Source organism: Eublepharis macularius, chromosome 6 (assembly GCF_028583425.1).
Source record: "Eublepharis macularius isolate TG4126 chromosome 6, MPM_Emac_v1.0, whole genome shotgun sequence".
In the NCBI taxonomy this organism is placed as follows: Eukaryota; Metazoa; Chordata; class Lepidosauria; order Squamata; family Eublepharidae; genus Eublepharis; species Eublepharis macularius.
Window position 1 is genome coordinate 8,519,554 of NC_072795.1, and position 15,248 is coordinate 8,534,801.

The following is a 15,248-nucleotide window of genomic DNA, read 5'->3' on the forward strand; positions in this document are numbered from 1 at the left end:
CCTTAGTTTTGTCATTTTAGCCTCTAAGAAGAATTCAGGCTTGATTTGATCTAGTACCCACTTATTTGTCTTTTTGGCTGTCCGTGGTATCCGCAAAACTCTCCTCCCGCACCACATTTCAAATGAATCAATTTTTTCCCAGTCAGCTTTCTTTACCGTCCAACTTTCACATCCATACATGGCAATGGGGAATATCATGCTGGGGACTGTGCCTTTTTAAAAAACTCCGCCTTTTAAGGAGATTTTCTTCTCTATTTAAAACATTTATATGCTGCCTTTCCACCCTCCAAAAAAACCTAGGCGGTGCTCACAGAGCTTGGAAATGGCACCCAGGTACCCTTTGCTCTGTAAGGAAACATTCCTTATGGCTGCTTGTCTCCAACGTGCCATTGTGTGGTATATCGCTACAAGCAGGGCCGGCCCACCCATTGAGGCTGGCCCGGCAGCTGCCTCAGGGTGCTAAGGCACTGGAGGGGTGCCAGCCCGGGGGCAGGGGCACATGCCACAAAGCTGCCACCACTGCCGCCAGCCAGGAGCACGTGCTGGCAGCGGCAGTGTGGGGCAGCTGAGCAGGCAGCCTCCTTTTCAGTTGATCTGCGGGCTAGGTGCAGACAGCGGCCAGGGTGCTGGATGTGCCTGGCTTGCAGAGCAACTGAATGGGAGGGCTGGAAGGCCCCCTGTGCGCGTGCCAGCCCCTGTGTGATGATGTCCAATGTCACACAGTCCGGTGCATATGCGCGCATGCTGGAGCCAGCCCTGGCTACAAGTTTATTTCTTTAAAAAAAAAAGATCAGGGAAAAACAGATTTGAGAAAAAGGGAAATAATGGAGGAAATTTGGGCCCACAAGGGATTATTAATAAAGCTTTGTGGAAGCCATGAACAAAAACCCAGTAACAAGGGATAATGGAGCCTCCACATTAAGGCTGTCTATAAGATGCCTAAATACACAGACCTTCTGAAAAGCAAAGTTATCTGAGACAGTCTATGAACTTTCCATAAGAAGCTGACAGCTCTAGGAGCTGTACAAAAATCAAAGGTGAAAAACTCAGCAGAAACAAAAGGCCAGGCTTCATACTTCCTTAATGCCATGCATATTTCATGATCAGATAATAACTGCTCAGCATTTATTAGGGATGCTATCGAATTTTACCATCTGTGTTCATTATTCAAGTGCAGCGGCGCTCAGAGAAAATAACCTTCGAGTAGATCAAGAGCTCCTGTATGATTATTACCTGCATTAAACTCTCTTCTGCTCAATTATTTCAGTGACACATCAGAATTAGCCACGTTGGTTGCTCATGCTCCTGTAACACTTGCCTAGAGGAGAATATGCACGAGTGACTTGTTCACGAGACTGGAAGTTTTGTTTGTTGATGTTAAAGGTGGAACATATAAAAGGCTGTCGGTGGAAAAATGAAGAAAGCAAAAGCCATTGAATGGAGAACAGCCAACCTACCTGTTTGTACTTGTTAGAGACAGAGACAGTGGGATAATGGCAGGGGTATTAATAGGGGTACGAGTATTTTTGATTGCTATGGTGGTGTGTCTCCTGATTTTGCTCCTTTGGAAACGGCGCCAAACTCACAAACGCTACCCTCCTGGGCCTCTTCGGCTTCCTGTCATTGGAGGCCTGTGGCGGATCGGATTCAAACTCTCTGTCGATATTTTCATTAAGGTATGTCTTTCTAAAAATTAACCAACAGCCTTGGATGGATGAAGAGAATTTTGAGTGACTTCCTTCCTATGGTCAACCCAGGTGCTTCCCTATAATGGACTTCATGTGGAGTCACACATTAGGGTTTGGCTTCTGTATATATAAGATCTGATAGCCAGTTTGGTGTAGTGGTTAAGAGCGCAGGACTCTAATCTGGAGAGCCGGGTTTGATTCCCCACTCCTCCACTTGAAGCTAGCTGGGTGACCTTGGGCTAGTCACAGCTCTCTGGAGTTCTCTCCGCCCCACCCACCTCACAGGGTGCTTTGTTGTGGGGATAATAATAACATACATTGTAAACCACTCTGAGCGGACATTAAGTTGTCCTGAAGGGCAGTATATAAATCGAATGTTGTTGTTGTTGTTGTTGTTGTTATTAGCTAGAGTCAGACATGTGGCTGCCAAGATGACTTAAAGAAATTGTAGCATGTTAACCCTGCACCTGCCAGGGTCCTATATAAATGTGACTATCTGACGGCTTCAAATTGTCAGGATCTGCCATGCTGGGGACTTGTTATGCCATGCTGGGGACTTGTAGCCTGTGTAACGCCATATTAATTTCTATAGTTGTTTAGTCTTTCTCCCCTCTACGTTCCTGCAAGTACATTTCCATGGGAGAGGATGCTATGTCTTATCTGTTTCTTCCTAAGACGACCTTGATGAACCAGCGTTCCCACAGAGAAGCTGCCTGCTATGTGGACTCTGGGGGGAGGCTGGGATCTGAGACTTTGAAGTGTAACAACTTTTGTTTTGTAACTCATTCCTAACAAAGCTTTGCTCAGCCAGGATCTGCTTGGTCCTGGAATGTGGACATCTGGGCCTAAATGCTGTCTTCCTAATAAAACCCTTTTCACAGGAAAAGGGCCTAAGTATTTCAAAGCTAGTTTTTTGCTTCGTTGCTCTGCTTTGAGGTTCTTTGTAGAGGAGCAGGCAGCAGGCAGCTTCTCTGTGGGAACGCTGGTTCATCAAGGTCGTCTTAGGAAGAAACAGATAAGACATAGCATCCTCTTCCATGGAAATGTACTTGCAGGAACCTAGAGGGGAGAAAGACTAAACAACTATAGAAATTAATATGGTGTTACACAGGCTACAAGTCCCCAGCATGGCAGATCCTGACACAAATAACTTTGCTTTTTCTATAAATCCACTGGTTTATCCATTGATTCAGAAAGAGAAAAAGTTAGAGGATGAAAAGGTGATTTCCCTGTTGTGTCCCCTGCTTCTGCCTTTTAGAAACAGCTCCACTCATTTAGGTTTTAGCTTCTCGGGCTTCTTTGGTTTCCTGTTGCTAAATTAATGTGGTTTTCAGCATGGTTGTTTCCTCATCGGTTCTGGCCCCATACTACTTCCATTTATCCCCTGATTTTCTCACACTTTTTCTTTTGTCTTTAATTTTAGCATTTGTTTTTTTGGTTGTTCCCAGATTCCCCCCCCCAGTTCTTTTTACCATGTCCACTTTTACCCTGATCCACTATCCAGTCCACTTTTACCCTGACCTTTTTAAAGAAGCTGATTTTGAGTTGATTTTTCCCTTATGTAAAGTTTCTTTCATTTTTGTTTGGCCCGTCCATCCCCACCCAACTCCAACCCACTTTTCAATGATTGGACAGTTATCGTCATCGACCCCCTCCCCTTCCTTTCCCCCTGCCCTGGTTTCATTTTGATCTTTTTTCAAATTGTCAATATGAAATGGATATATTAACTTGCCATCGTAATTAGAGGTACGTCAGGTTCTCTGAACTCACAGCTTTCATTTCAAAAAAGGACATGCCGTCTTCCTTATCTCTCTGCATGGGAAGAGGCTAGAGACTTAGTTTTTTTAAAAGAATGAAAGCTGGGAATTCAGAGAATATGTGGCATCTTTTATTGCACTGGTAGGTCAATATATCAATATGAACTTGACAAAATGCAAAAGACCTGGTGGCTCGAGGTGGGGAGTGATGGCCATTTCTGGCACCAAAAAAAGCAGCGCAGTTGGAAAAGCACATCGCTGTTGCTGCTCTGGGCTCTATCCCATCACAGGTTGGTTTGCCCTCCTGGTGCTGGCTTACCCTGCTGGCTCTGGGTCAGCCTGAGCAGGGCTCTCTGGTTTGGGCAATGGGGTAGGGGTGGAGAGACTTAGGTATGGCTGGTGGTACGGCTTCTTTTTTAGGCTTCCCCGATGCAAACACTTGCCCGTGTGTTCATTTTCAATCTTTTCAAAAACTCAGACTTATATCAATAGATCAACATAAGCAGGCACAAAAAATAAAAAGGGGGTGGTGATGCTGTGATTTCACCAACTGTGCCACCGAGGAGGACAGCCCCTCGCTTGAAAATCCTGATTATTTAAGGTATGGGCGGAACAAAATAAAAACTGTAAAACTGTAAAATGCAAAGGGGGGGGGGGACAGATGTGTGGAAGTACTGTACCCAAACAGATTCCAATTCTTGGAGATGAACTGCTAAGAAAATCAGGAATGCATCAAATGTGTAGGAAAGCCCTAATGTCATAGCTGACTCTATAGCTGTGTTTGAATCTTTGTCTCCTCTCTCAACACTTCTGCTCACTCCTTAGAATGCAGTTCCTGCCTTCAGTTCCACTCGGCCTCTAACTCAGTTGCCTCAGTCATGCAATGCATTATTTGTCCCTCAACATCTCCATTGATGTTGTCATGCAGATGAATGCCTCTGGAGGGCAGGGAACCAAAGGGGGCTATGCAGTGTTTCGAGTTTCATACTAGTATCTGGAAGACCTGGGGTCAAACTTCCCATGAAGCTAATTGGGTGTCTTTTGGCCAGTCATACTCTTTCAGCCTAACTCACAAGGTTGTTGTTATATATATAATAATAATATTTGATTTATATACTGCCCTTCAGGACGACTTAACAGGATGGTTTACAAAGTATGTTATTATTATCCCTACAACAAAACACTCTGTGAGGTGGGTGGGGCTGAGAGAGCTCTGAGAGAGCTGTGACTGACCCAGAGCCACCTAGCTGGGTTCAAGTGGAGGAGTGAGGAATCAAACCCAGTTCTCCAGATTAGAGTCCTGCGCTCTTAACCACTACACCAAACTGGCTCTTGTGAGGATAAGAGGGGGAATGAAGGTAGGGAAAGATAAACATATACTAGCTAGATAGTAGCATTCATACACTGAGAACAGTTTGCTCTTTCCTGAAGTATTTCACCCATCCAATCTTAAAACTTCCATTCCTATCTCTGATATTTCTAGATGTCTCATCACTACCTCATGCTCATTGGTTGTGAGTAGAGGTAGGCACAGACTGGGAAAAGGACCAAAATTTAATATGGGCCGGGCCAATTTGGTGTAGTGGTTAAAAGCATGGGACTCTAATCTGGAGAACTGAGTTTGATTCCCTATTCCTCCACTTGAAGCCAGCTGGGTGACCTTGGGTCAGTCACAGCTTCTAGGAGCTCTCTCAGCCCCACCTACCTCACGGGGTGATTGTTGTTATGGAGATAATAATGACATACTTTGTAAACCACTCTGAGTGGGTGTTAAGTCATCCTGAAGGGCGGTCTATAAATTGAATGTTATTATGTTGTTATTATTATTATTTGGCATTTGTAAACCAGAGGGTTGTGGAATGCCCGTTTTCCATGGACTCCATGGACTTTTCGCTGGTCTGTTGGTCTGCAGTCCATTAAAGTCTCCCCGACCCGCTTGCAAGCGGCATCCAGAGCACTTTAACATTTAAATTCCCCTTGCTCCAGCTGACTGGCAGCCCGTCAGTCAGCTGGAGCAAGTGGGGCAGTTAGAGCACTCCCGGCGCCACTGGCAAGCTGGAGCAAGGCGGGGGGGTTAGAGCGTTCCTGGCACCGCTCCTGACGCCGCGGGCCAGCTGTAGTTAAAAGGGCCCTTTTCCTGCCTCTTGACAGCAGGGAAAGGGCCCCTTTTGGGCTTCAACTGGCCCATAAAGTGGGGATACCCCTCTGTGATTCAGCTGGAGTTTAAAAGGCCCTTTCCCTACCAGTTGCATGGCAGGGAAAGGGCATGTTCTGGGCTTCAGCTGGCCTGCAGAGGGGGAATCCCTCCCACCGTGGGCCAGCTGAAGTCTGGAAAGGGCCCATCTCTAGTTGTGAGGTACTAAATTTCCCAGCAGTTGAATGGAAATTTCTATTCCCTCTTCCATTAGAGGCTACTGATCTCTACCAAATGTTACTCATGTGGGACAGGTGGTCCTGAAGAATAACATGTGGGAAGTGATAATCAGTGGGTATCACTTGGATCCAGCCCTGAGCATCCAAGACCAAATTATGAGCAGGAGACTAGGGGGATAGAGACCACATGATATAGCATTGTATAATGCGATGTTATCACTTCCAGCTACTTAACTGGGAGTGAGATCACCGCATGGCACATGACGCCCTAGGTTTCTCTGAACCTCTATGGTTCATAGAGTTCAGGGAAATTCCTAGAATGCTGTATGACATGGCAACGTCTCTTCTGGGTTCCTAACTGGAAATGATGTTGCGACATTGTGTGATGCAGTTTCCCCTTATTTCCCCTTATTTCCTCCTCTGCAGCTCCCTTGAGAGCATGACCTTGAGCACTGGTGGAGAAGTGTCAGAGCGGGCTCTGCTGCTGGCGCCAGGAATCTGGCAACTCTGCCTGCAGACCTTGGACCAAACTTTTGCTTTTGCTTTGATTCTTCTTTCTTTTGTTCTGCTCATTCAGTCTGTCACTATGTGACATCACTTCTCCCTTGCCACATTGCAAATGCACAACCTTTCTTCTCTGCCTCCTCACCTCTTCACTTTCATATCCTGTGAAGCTCCTGTCCATGATCTCCATTCCTTTAGCCCCACCACCAACTTCAACTACACAAATATCTCTTGCTCCATCAGGATTTGAGCCCAGTGACACCTTGGAGAGCTCTGACTCTCGAAATCTTACACTCTGAAAATCTTGTTGGTCTTCAAGGGTCACTGGATTAAAATCCTACTGTTCTACTATAGACCAACATGGCTACCCACCTAAAATGGCTCCCTCAGTATGTGTTACCTTTTGTTTCTTGCTACCTCTTCTGTCTAGAATGTCTCAAAGAACTACAGAACGATTCCACCTTGCTTACTTCCTTCAGTTCTGTTTCAAAAGCTAGCTTTCTTTGTGAAGGCTTCTAACACACTCTTCTAATGAAATTAATCCCAAACACACACAACTAGAACATATGTGTATTCTTCAATTTAACTCTACCATCTTCTCCTCTCTGTGTAGTCTTCCATATATCAAATTTTAGATTGTAAGAGCGCCGAGAATGAGGAGGCCTTCTTGGTTTCTGTAAAGTGTCATGCATGCTGACGATGCTATATAATCGGTTAAACAAACAATAAACTCCAAGGTTGTTTTTGAGAATCAGTCAAGTAGAATTGTCTTGAAAACATGCACAAGAATTTTATGGAGTTGTCCCTGTCATCCATCTTGACCCTTGTTGGGTTGTGCATTTGTTTACTCTCATCATCAGAATGTTGAAAGAGATAATGTTGATAAAAGGGTTCATTGCTATGCTAATATGGATGCCATTCTCATTAGTACTGGCATCTCCGACCACAGCGAAACATGAATCCACTGCTTTTTCTCCTGTGGGTCATTTATTGAACGTTTATTTACCCTTCATGTGCTGCATCACGACACTTATGCAGAATTGTTACTTTGAATCTGGAAGTCATCTATCGGGAATTCAGTTGCCGTTCTGGATCTAAAATACATCACCAAAATAACATCTAATTAAAGTGTGTGATTAAAAAGACCTAATTGCTTGTAATGAAGAGAACAGGACATTCCAAAGCTTATATCTGGATCTTTTGTCCTGAACCACCAAAGAATTAAAAGATTTGGTTTAGACTGGCAAAGATGCCACCGTCCACATGTTCGCTTCCAGCTCTGTGATTCCTCCCAAGAGAACCGTTCCCATGGCTTTGCAATGTGAACCCATATTTCCAATGTAATGAGCCACACACAGTTCAGACATAACATAAAACCATGGTGAAACTAACAATAAAAAAACAAACAAAATGCATAAACAATAAATAAATGATGTTTGAACCCACCCCACAACACTAACTACAGTTAGTTCAGGTGCCTGAAGTCAAAATCAGAAAATGGTTTATTAACCACAGTTAGTCTTAATGACAGTTTCATGTTACATACAATGCCGTATACTGGCGCCAATTTGCATTGTTTTCTACTCATGCTCCGTGCCCACTCTGCCCGCAGAACTACCTGGTAAGAACAGCTCAAAAACCAAATGGCTGTAACCATCATATGGCTTTCGCAAACAGGCAAACTTCCCTGGTCCCCAGCTCAGAGCCTGCTGGGCAACAGGCTCCTCTCTCAGACCCCACCTCTTAAAGACACAGCCAAGTAGCCAAAAATAGTGTGGCTGCTGAATGCTGGTTTAGTTTACAGCAAAAACATCTCTTGTTCAAGTGGCTGACCTAGTATGTATCCTGGACAGCTGGGTGAGTGAAGATGGAGTGTTACCATGGAATAAGATCCAGATCCAATATCACCTTAAAGACCAACTAGATTTTCAGGATATGAGCTTTCAAGAGTCAAAGCTCCCCTCCTCAGACATCTGACTTTCGAAAGCTGATATGATATTTTAGAAATCGAGTTGGTCTTTAAGGTGCTATTGGGCCTGGATCTTGCTCTTCTACTGCAGTCCCACATTGCTACTCACCTGAAACTCTTTCCCAGGAATAAGAGTACAAGTGCCCCTGCCTTATTCACAAGGGCATGCCTTATTCTCGGTAAGAGATCTCTTTGTCCATGTACGTGTGAGCAAGGTTGGATAAAATACTAAGCAGGGAAACAGAGGCAGTTTTAAAATACAGGTTCAACTTTATTGGTTATATGAGGTAAGAAAAGGTCAGTACAGGAAAAGTACTATTTATGGCATTGGTTACTTACAGCAAACAAATAACCTATATCTTTTGATGCAAAGCAATGCAGTCAGTCCAAACCATAAGGGTGTGATTTTTATTTTATTTTATTTAGTATTTTGGATATTTCTTCCCCTGTGGGGATCCACAGCGATTTACAAAATCATTCTCTCCTCCACTATTTTGTCTTTAAAACAACAACCAGTTGAGGTTGATTAGTAGATTAGTATGGTTGCCAAGTCCCCTTACCCTCCTGGCAGGGGGGAACCCGACACTCAACTTATTATCCTCCTTGTAGCATGATGACATCACTTCCAAGAGTGATGTCAGCATCAGCATGATGACATCACTTCCAAGAGTGATGTCAGCATAATGACATCACTTCCAAGAGTGATGTCATTGTGCAGTCTCAGGAGTGCTCCTTTGCTTTGCCCAGGGCTGATTTAGACTCTAAAGTGTGCAAAGCATAGGGGTGCTCCTGGGGCTTGTGCAATGACATCACTCCTGGGAATGACATTGTTGTGCTGCACTGGGAGCATGTCCAGGTGGCCTGTTCCCCCTGCTGGCCAGGTGAGTGGTGGTGGGGTGTGGAGGGTGAGAATGGGGGTTCCCCCATCCCCACCAGGTGACTTGGCACCCATATAGATTAGGTAGAGAGAAAATAATGGGCTCAAGGTCACCTATGGACCTTCTGTGGCAGAATGGGGATTTGAACCCTCATCTCCCAGATCCTAGTCCAATAGTCTAACCACTACACTGCCCTGAAGCTACAAAAAGAATATTGTACAATCTAAAGAGTATCTAATAGTAATATATAAATGACCCATGGCAGACTTATTTGGCCTCCAGTCACTTGGTTCTACAGCCATCATTGCACCCCACCAGGAGTATGCCCCGTGTGCACTCTCCCAGGTTGCCTGCCACTGGGTGTCTCTGGGAGGCTTACCACCTCCTGCCGATTGTCAGTGATTGGGAGGCAAGGGGTCAAATCCCTAGGAGATTGCCTGCCATCAGCACATGACCCCCCACAACAGTGTGATGATGTCACTTCTGGGAAGTGACATCATCGTGCTGATGAACACTCTTCTGCTTTGCAGCAGGCTGCTTTGGGCCCCAAATGGGTCCAATTTGGCCCTTTTGGGGTCCAAATTGGCCTGCTGCAAAGCTCAGCCGATTTGGGCTGTTCCCCCAAATTCCACCCCCACATGGCCAAGTGAACAATGGCAGGGGACAGAAGATGGTGGTGGGGGATCCCCCTCCCCCCCACCATGGGAGTTGGCAGCCCTAGCATCTCCATAGGAAGCATAGGGCATTCTTAAGGAATGCCCTGTGCTCTTAAGGAATGTCCTGTGTTCTTAAGGAATGCCCTATGCTCTTAAGGAATGCCCTGTGCTCTTGTGGAGCTGCCAAGAGTCACAGACCCTTTGAACATTTTTCTCCTCTTTTAACATTTATTATTTATTGGACTATTGGACATGCTAACAACAAAGCAAGGAACCCCACTTTGAATAGTGGAGATGTGTAGAGGGTTAACTCCCTCTCCCTTCCCTGCACAACCACAAAGCAAATTTGAGGCTGCAGGGCCTTGCAAGTTATCTACGGAGCAAGTTGGTAATCTTAATCTTGCCTGTCTGGATCCTCATTGTTAAATCCTGGAAGTCATGGCTCTAGGCAAGATGATGTCACGTGGTGGGGGCTGATGTTGTCATATTTTCACAATGAGGCCTGCTTAATTCCTATCAAGGTTGATTCTGATTGTCAGTCCGGTTCTAAAGGAATGGAGAAACTGGGTGAAAGACCATGGTGGGTAAGCAGCTTCTATAAAACAAAACATAGCTGTGTGCTGCTCAGAGGCCTTGTAGCTTTCTACAACTAAAAAGGTTAAAAATATCCAGACAGTGAAAGTGAGGTTCCCATGTGCAAAACATGAATAAAGGGATCAGTACCTTACAAATCAAAGGGATTAATGTTAGTATTTAGCTGCAGGCGTGCCAATGACCCATCAAGTCATAGGTATGCAAATAGTTTAAGTGAAGGCAAATTGTTGATCGATTACACTAGGCAGTGAATTTGTGGAGGAGAGAGAGAGAGAGAGCGAGAGAGAGAGAGAGATTTGGCACAGAGCAGCTGAAAAAAAGAAATGCAGCAGAATCACTTTATGTTAGTAGGGGAACAGACTTAGAGAATGGAAGGGAGATGGAAATTTAAGTTAGTATGGGAAGAGAGTAACAATCTACACATTGCGAATTACCTGGGGATGCTCAAATGAAGGATGTGTGGTCCTCAATTCACGTGCTGGCTGTTCTTGCTCGGTGTTCATGCATGCTGCTTTCACAGGAGCTCCATTTGTGTGATTGTATTTTCAAGGGGATCCAGCTCTGTTTTTACTGCAAGACTCCTTTGACTTGCCGATTTGCCTTTCCTTAAGATATAAGAAACTGTCAAGATCTGCATTTCAATGAATGGATGTCGGGGAAATGGGGATACTTATAGCAGTTAAGGAGGAACTGATATCGAACATGTGAATGTACTCAAATTGAAGGGTCACTGTGCGAACGAGTGCATGGGAACTGAGAGGAGGAACATGTGAAATGAAGTTCACTTGAGCATCCCTAGGTACTTTGTAACGTGTAGAGATACTGTTAGAGAGATGAAGGGAGATGGAAAGTACATTGACATGTCCATACTTGTTCCTTGAGTGATGATCTTAGGTTCAGGATCAAAGCTTAATGATAGAAACAGTGTTTTGGGAGAAAAGATTTGGGTCTCACAAATGTTCCATTTTTAACATTCTCAACCATGTGTTCCTGTGGTTAATGTTACAAACAGCAAAATAGTGGATAAAAGAAGAGATATAAATCTTCCAAAAGACACAGTTGTACCTTGTTTGTTAGGAATGAAGAGGGGATTTTCTGTTAAAAGTAGAAAACTTTGAGATTCCTTCTCATAATTTATGACAAGCTTCCTTCCTTTCCAGACAATATTCTGTTTGGAATGATTTTAACTGGCCATCTGATAATCTTCTGGTCGAAAATGGTTGCCTATTTTATTATCTAGAGCTATCTGTGTATGTGTTACATGTGGTGTCCAATTAGGTCAAGTCACAACTGATAATTTGTTGTGTTTTAGCACAGGGCAGCAAAGAAGCACAATTTCATATGTGGAGTCTGTTTTGGGTAAAGACTAGACATGGGCACGAACAGAAAAAAAACCCAAACATGGTGTTCGTTATTCGTTGCCATCCATGAACAACGAACAATGAACATTGACGAACATGGTCCTGTTCATGAACATGTTCATTGTTCATTGTTTGTGGGGGCCAGAAGGCTCTCCTCCAGCCATCAAGATTCCTACTGCACCACTCCCAGAAACCCTACCTGAGCAGGCAGCAGGAAACGTACCAATAGTAAATAATAGCTTGGCCCCTGAGCCTGGCAGCAGCCCTGGAACCTGAAGAGGAAGATCCCTATCCCACCACACACAAAGAAAATTCAAGTTCCAATGCACTCACCCTGTCTCTCTAACAGCAGCTGTCTCTCCCTGAAAGCCAGAGCTGGGAGCCCCCCTCCCCCCGGTCTTTTTCTCTTGTAACAAATTTGGAGCTCCAGTCCACACTTGGAAGGAAGACTTGCCTTTCAAGTTAAATTGGGCTTAGATTGGGGTTTCCAGGGCAACAGCAGGAGTTCAGAGTTCAGACAGTCCCTGCCTGAGTTGTCATGGGAATTGATTGCAGGTGCCAGACTGTCTGGCTTGACGAATAGCAATGAACAGCAACGAATGAGGCTTGCAATGACTACCTGTTCATTTAGAATGGGGCCTCATGAACAGCTTGTTGGCAAACAGCAAATTGGGCTGTTCGTGGTTTTTTTCCATTTGTATTGCTGTCTGTGCTCATCTCTAGTAAAGACCTCTCCCAGCTCTGCCCACCCTCCAAATACTTCTGGTACTTCATCAACCTAAGTGTGGTGAATGAGATGGGGTGTGGCCTCTGTAGCAGTCACCAGAAGTTTTGTTATCCAGAATCCCCATTTTGAGTGTTTGTATCTAGTGTGGGGGACAGCGACATGGATTAGAATAGGAATGTTGTTGGTATTTCATCCGCTCTAGTGCCTAATTGTCTTCCTGCCTGAGCTGACCAAGATGGTTTCAGAGGGGAGCTGAGGAGCAATATAACAACAACAGCAACAACAACAATAACATTCAATTTACATACTGCCCTTCAGGACAACTTAATGCCACACTCAGAGCGGGTTTACAAAGTGTGTTATTATCCTCACAACAACCCCGTGAGGTGGGTGAGGCTGAGAGAGCTCCAAGAGAGCTGTGACTGACCCAAAGTCACCCAGCTGGCTTCAAGCAGAGGAGAGAGGAATCAAACCCGGCTCTCCAGATTACAGTCCTGCCACTCTTACCCACTATACCAAACTGGCTCTGGTCTTCAGAGTTCATGCTGAGGCTCTCAAGAGCGGCACAAGACTTCATGGCTCCACTCTAAAAGCCTATGGGAAAGAGCATTCTGGCTCCAATACACGTAGTGGACATATGCTTGATTTGGTTTTCTCCAGGGACAAAGGGCATGATTTGTTAATGGAGGGAGTGAAATTTTTTCACTCTGCCCTTATTATGGACCAATCATTGCCTAGGAAGGTTTAAATTTATAGACACACAGTCACACACACACACACACCCCGCAAGGGTAGGGAGCCAGTCTGTCTCAGGAGATCGATGGATCTGGAGCGTTTCCGAGGATCTGTTGGGAGAATTTCAAGTTAGCAAGTTGGGGCTGCTGTCCAGGAACAGACACTTGGATGGCGGACATGATTTGCCTTGGAGCGCCCTCTCCCCTCCCACAGAAACTCAAGGAGCTTGAAGAGATGAAATAGTTAAGTACAAGGTGAGGAAAAACTTGGAGAAAATGTGACGGATCACGGAGTGAGAATACATTATCATGGTTATGGTGGCAAAGAGGGTTCGCTTCTCTGCTACCGCTATGTCTGCGCCATTCAGTAGAACCTTTCCATGTTGTCTAGAGCCTTCTGTCTCCCTCATCATAAGAACTTCCCGCTGCTGCAACCAGAGAGTTTGAGGGCAGAATGTGAGAAAAGAAACTAGCCACATTTTTGCTTTCCTTTTGTGCACATTTCTGGAGGCAGAGGTCAAGGAGCAAAATTTTCCCCAAGAGTTATAAGGAGAGAGGCAGATGTCCCTCTTGGAAGCCTTGGTAGGGCTAAGTGGAATTCTCTTAATCCCTCTTTGCTGAATTTCATCTTGAAATTCAACAATCCATTTCTATTGCTCTTTTTAGGAATCAATCAGTTTTGAATCAATTCCTCTCTCATGAAGAGGAAGATTCGATTAGATCTCAATAAAATAATGTATTCTAACCATTATACAGCATTGTCTCTGATAGCTCAAGGATGTTCTTAATCCACCCCCCTGTCCCCAGTTCTTTAAAGAATAGGATATGCTCCAATCTCCTTCTCATTGCTGCCATCCCCTCCCCTCACAGCTTATATTGCTTAGCCAAGAACATGTCTGCAGCCTTGATTCGTTTCTTTTTTCAAAAGGGCAATCAATTTGTCCCAGCAGTGCTTAAGATTTTCCAAGCAACAGTTATTTCCCGACTGTTGTACGGAATCCCTATTTGGATACAGGCCTTTACTAAAAGAATTGAGCGTATCTACTCTGTCTTCCTGCGTAGGATCCTTGGTTTATCCAATTCAGTGTCGTTGTTTACCCTCTGTAAGGAATTGGATCTGCACCTGATAGAATCTCGGGCCTGGATCACTACGATTAAATTCTGGCTCCGTCTTCATTTTCGATCCTCCCCTACTAGCCTAATGGCTCAACTTCTAACTGATCCCTTTATCTCAGATTGGTCACAGGCTGTAGTGGAAAAGATTGGTTCCTTAGGAATCGACTTGGAGCCTTTATATAATAGTGGTGAGGTGGCAATTCTGCAGGTGGTTAAGAGGAGAATTTGGGATATTGAGGTGCAGACTATTAATGCCGGCAGCTCTGGAGTCTGCTCCCCTCATTCACTGTCCCTCTATTCCTCGCACACCACCATGGCGGCGTATATTGCTGATCTGATAATCCCTGTTTTTAGGAGGGCTTTTATGTTAGCGAGGTTCAATCTCTTTCCCTCAGCAGTGGTCACAGGCAGATACGGGGGTATTCCGTATAGGGATAGGCTGTGTGACTGTACTCTGAGGGAACCCGATTCAATCTCACATATTCTTTTTCGCTGCCCCAAATATTCTGTTATGCACAGTTTAAGCTTATATTGCTCTCTTATTTTCCATTATATCTTCACAACCCTGTGAAGTTGGTTAGGGTGATAGTCTGTGACTGGCCCACAGTCACCCAGGAAGCTTGCCTGGTGGTGGTGGGACTCAACCCAGTTTGACATCTTAACTACTACACCACACTGTCTCAATTTTTATTCTCACAACAACCCTGTGTGGTAGGTAAGGTGGAAAAAATTGAAGTTACAAAAGGCACATAGGGCACCATCGTGTGGTATAAACAAAAACTACACTATCATGTGGTTAAAAAAACTCCTCAGGAATTAATGAGAAATCAGAGAGAATCCCTCTTTTGAAAGAGGAAGTAGAGAATAATAGAAACTAATTGAAGTATGTAA

General features: G+C 44.6%; 1 protein-coding gene across 1 annotated transcript in view; it reads left to right on the top strand.

Moving 5' to 3' along the window:
• Positions 1-1,447: 1,447 nt before the first annotated feature.
• The window catches only part of LOC129332086 (cytochrome P450 2J2-like), a 39,163-nt gene continuing 25,362 nt past the window's right edge, over positions 1,448-15,248 (top strand). Inside the window, exon 1 of the mRNA XM_054982919.1 lies at positions 1,448-1,676. Coding sequence (XP_054838894.1) covers positions 1,494-1,676 — 183 coding nt within the window. The 5' untranslated portion in view covers positions 1,448-1,493. The remainder of the gene's footprint in view (positions 1,677-15,248) is intronic.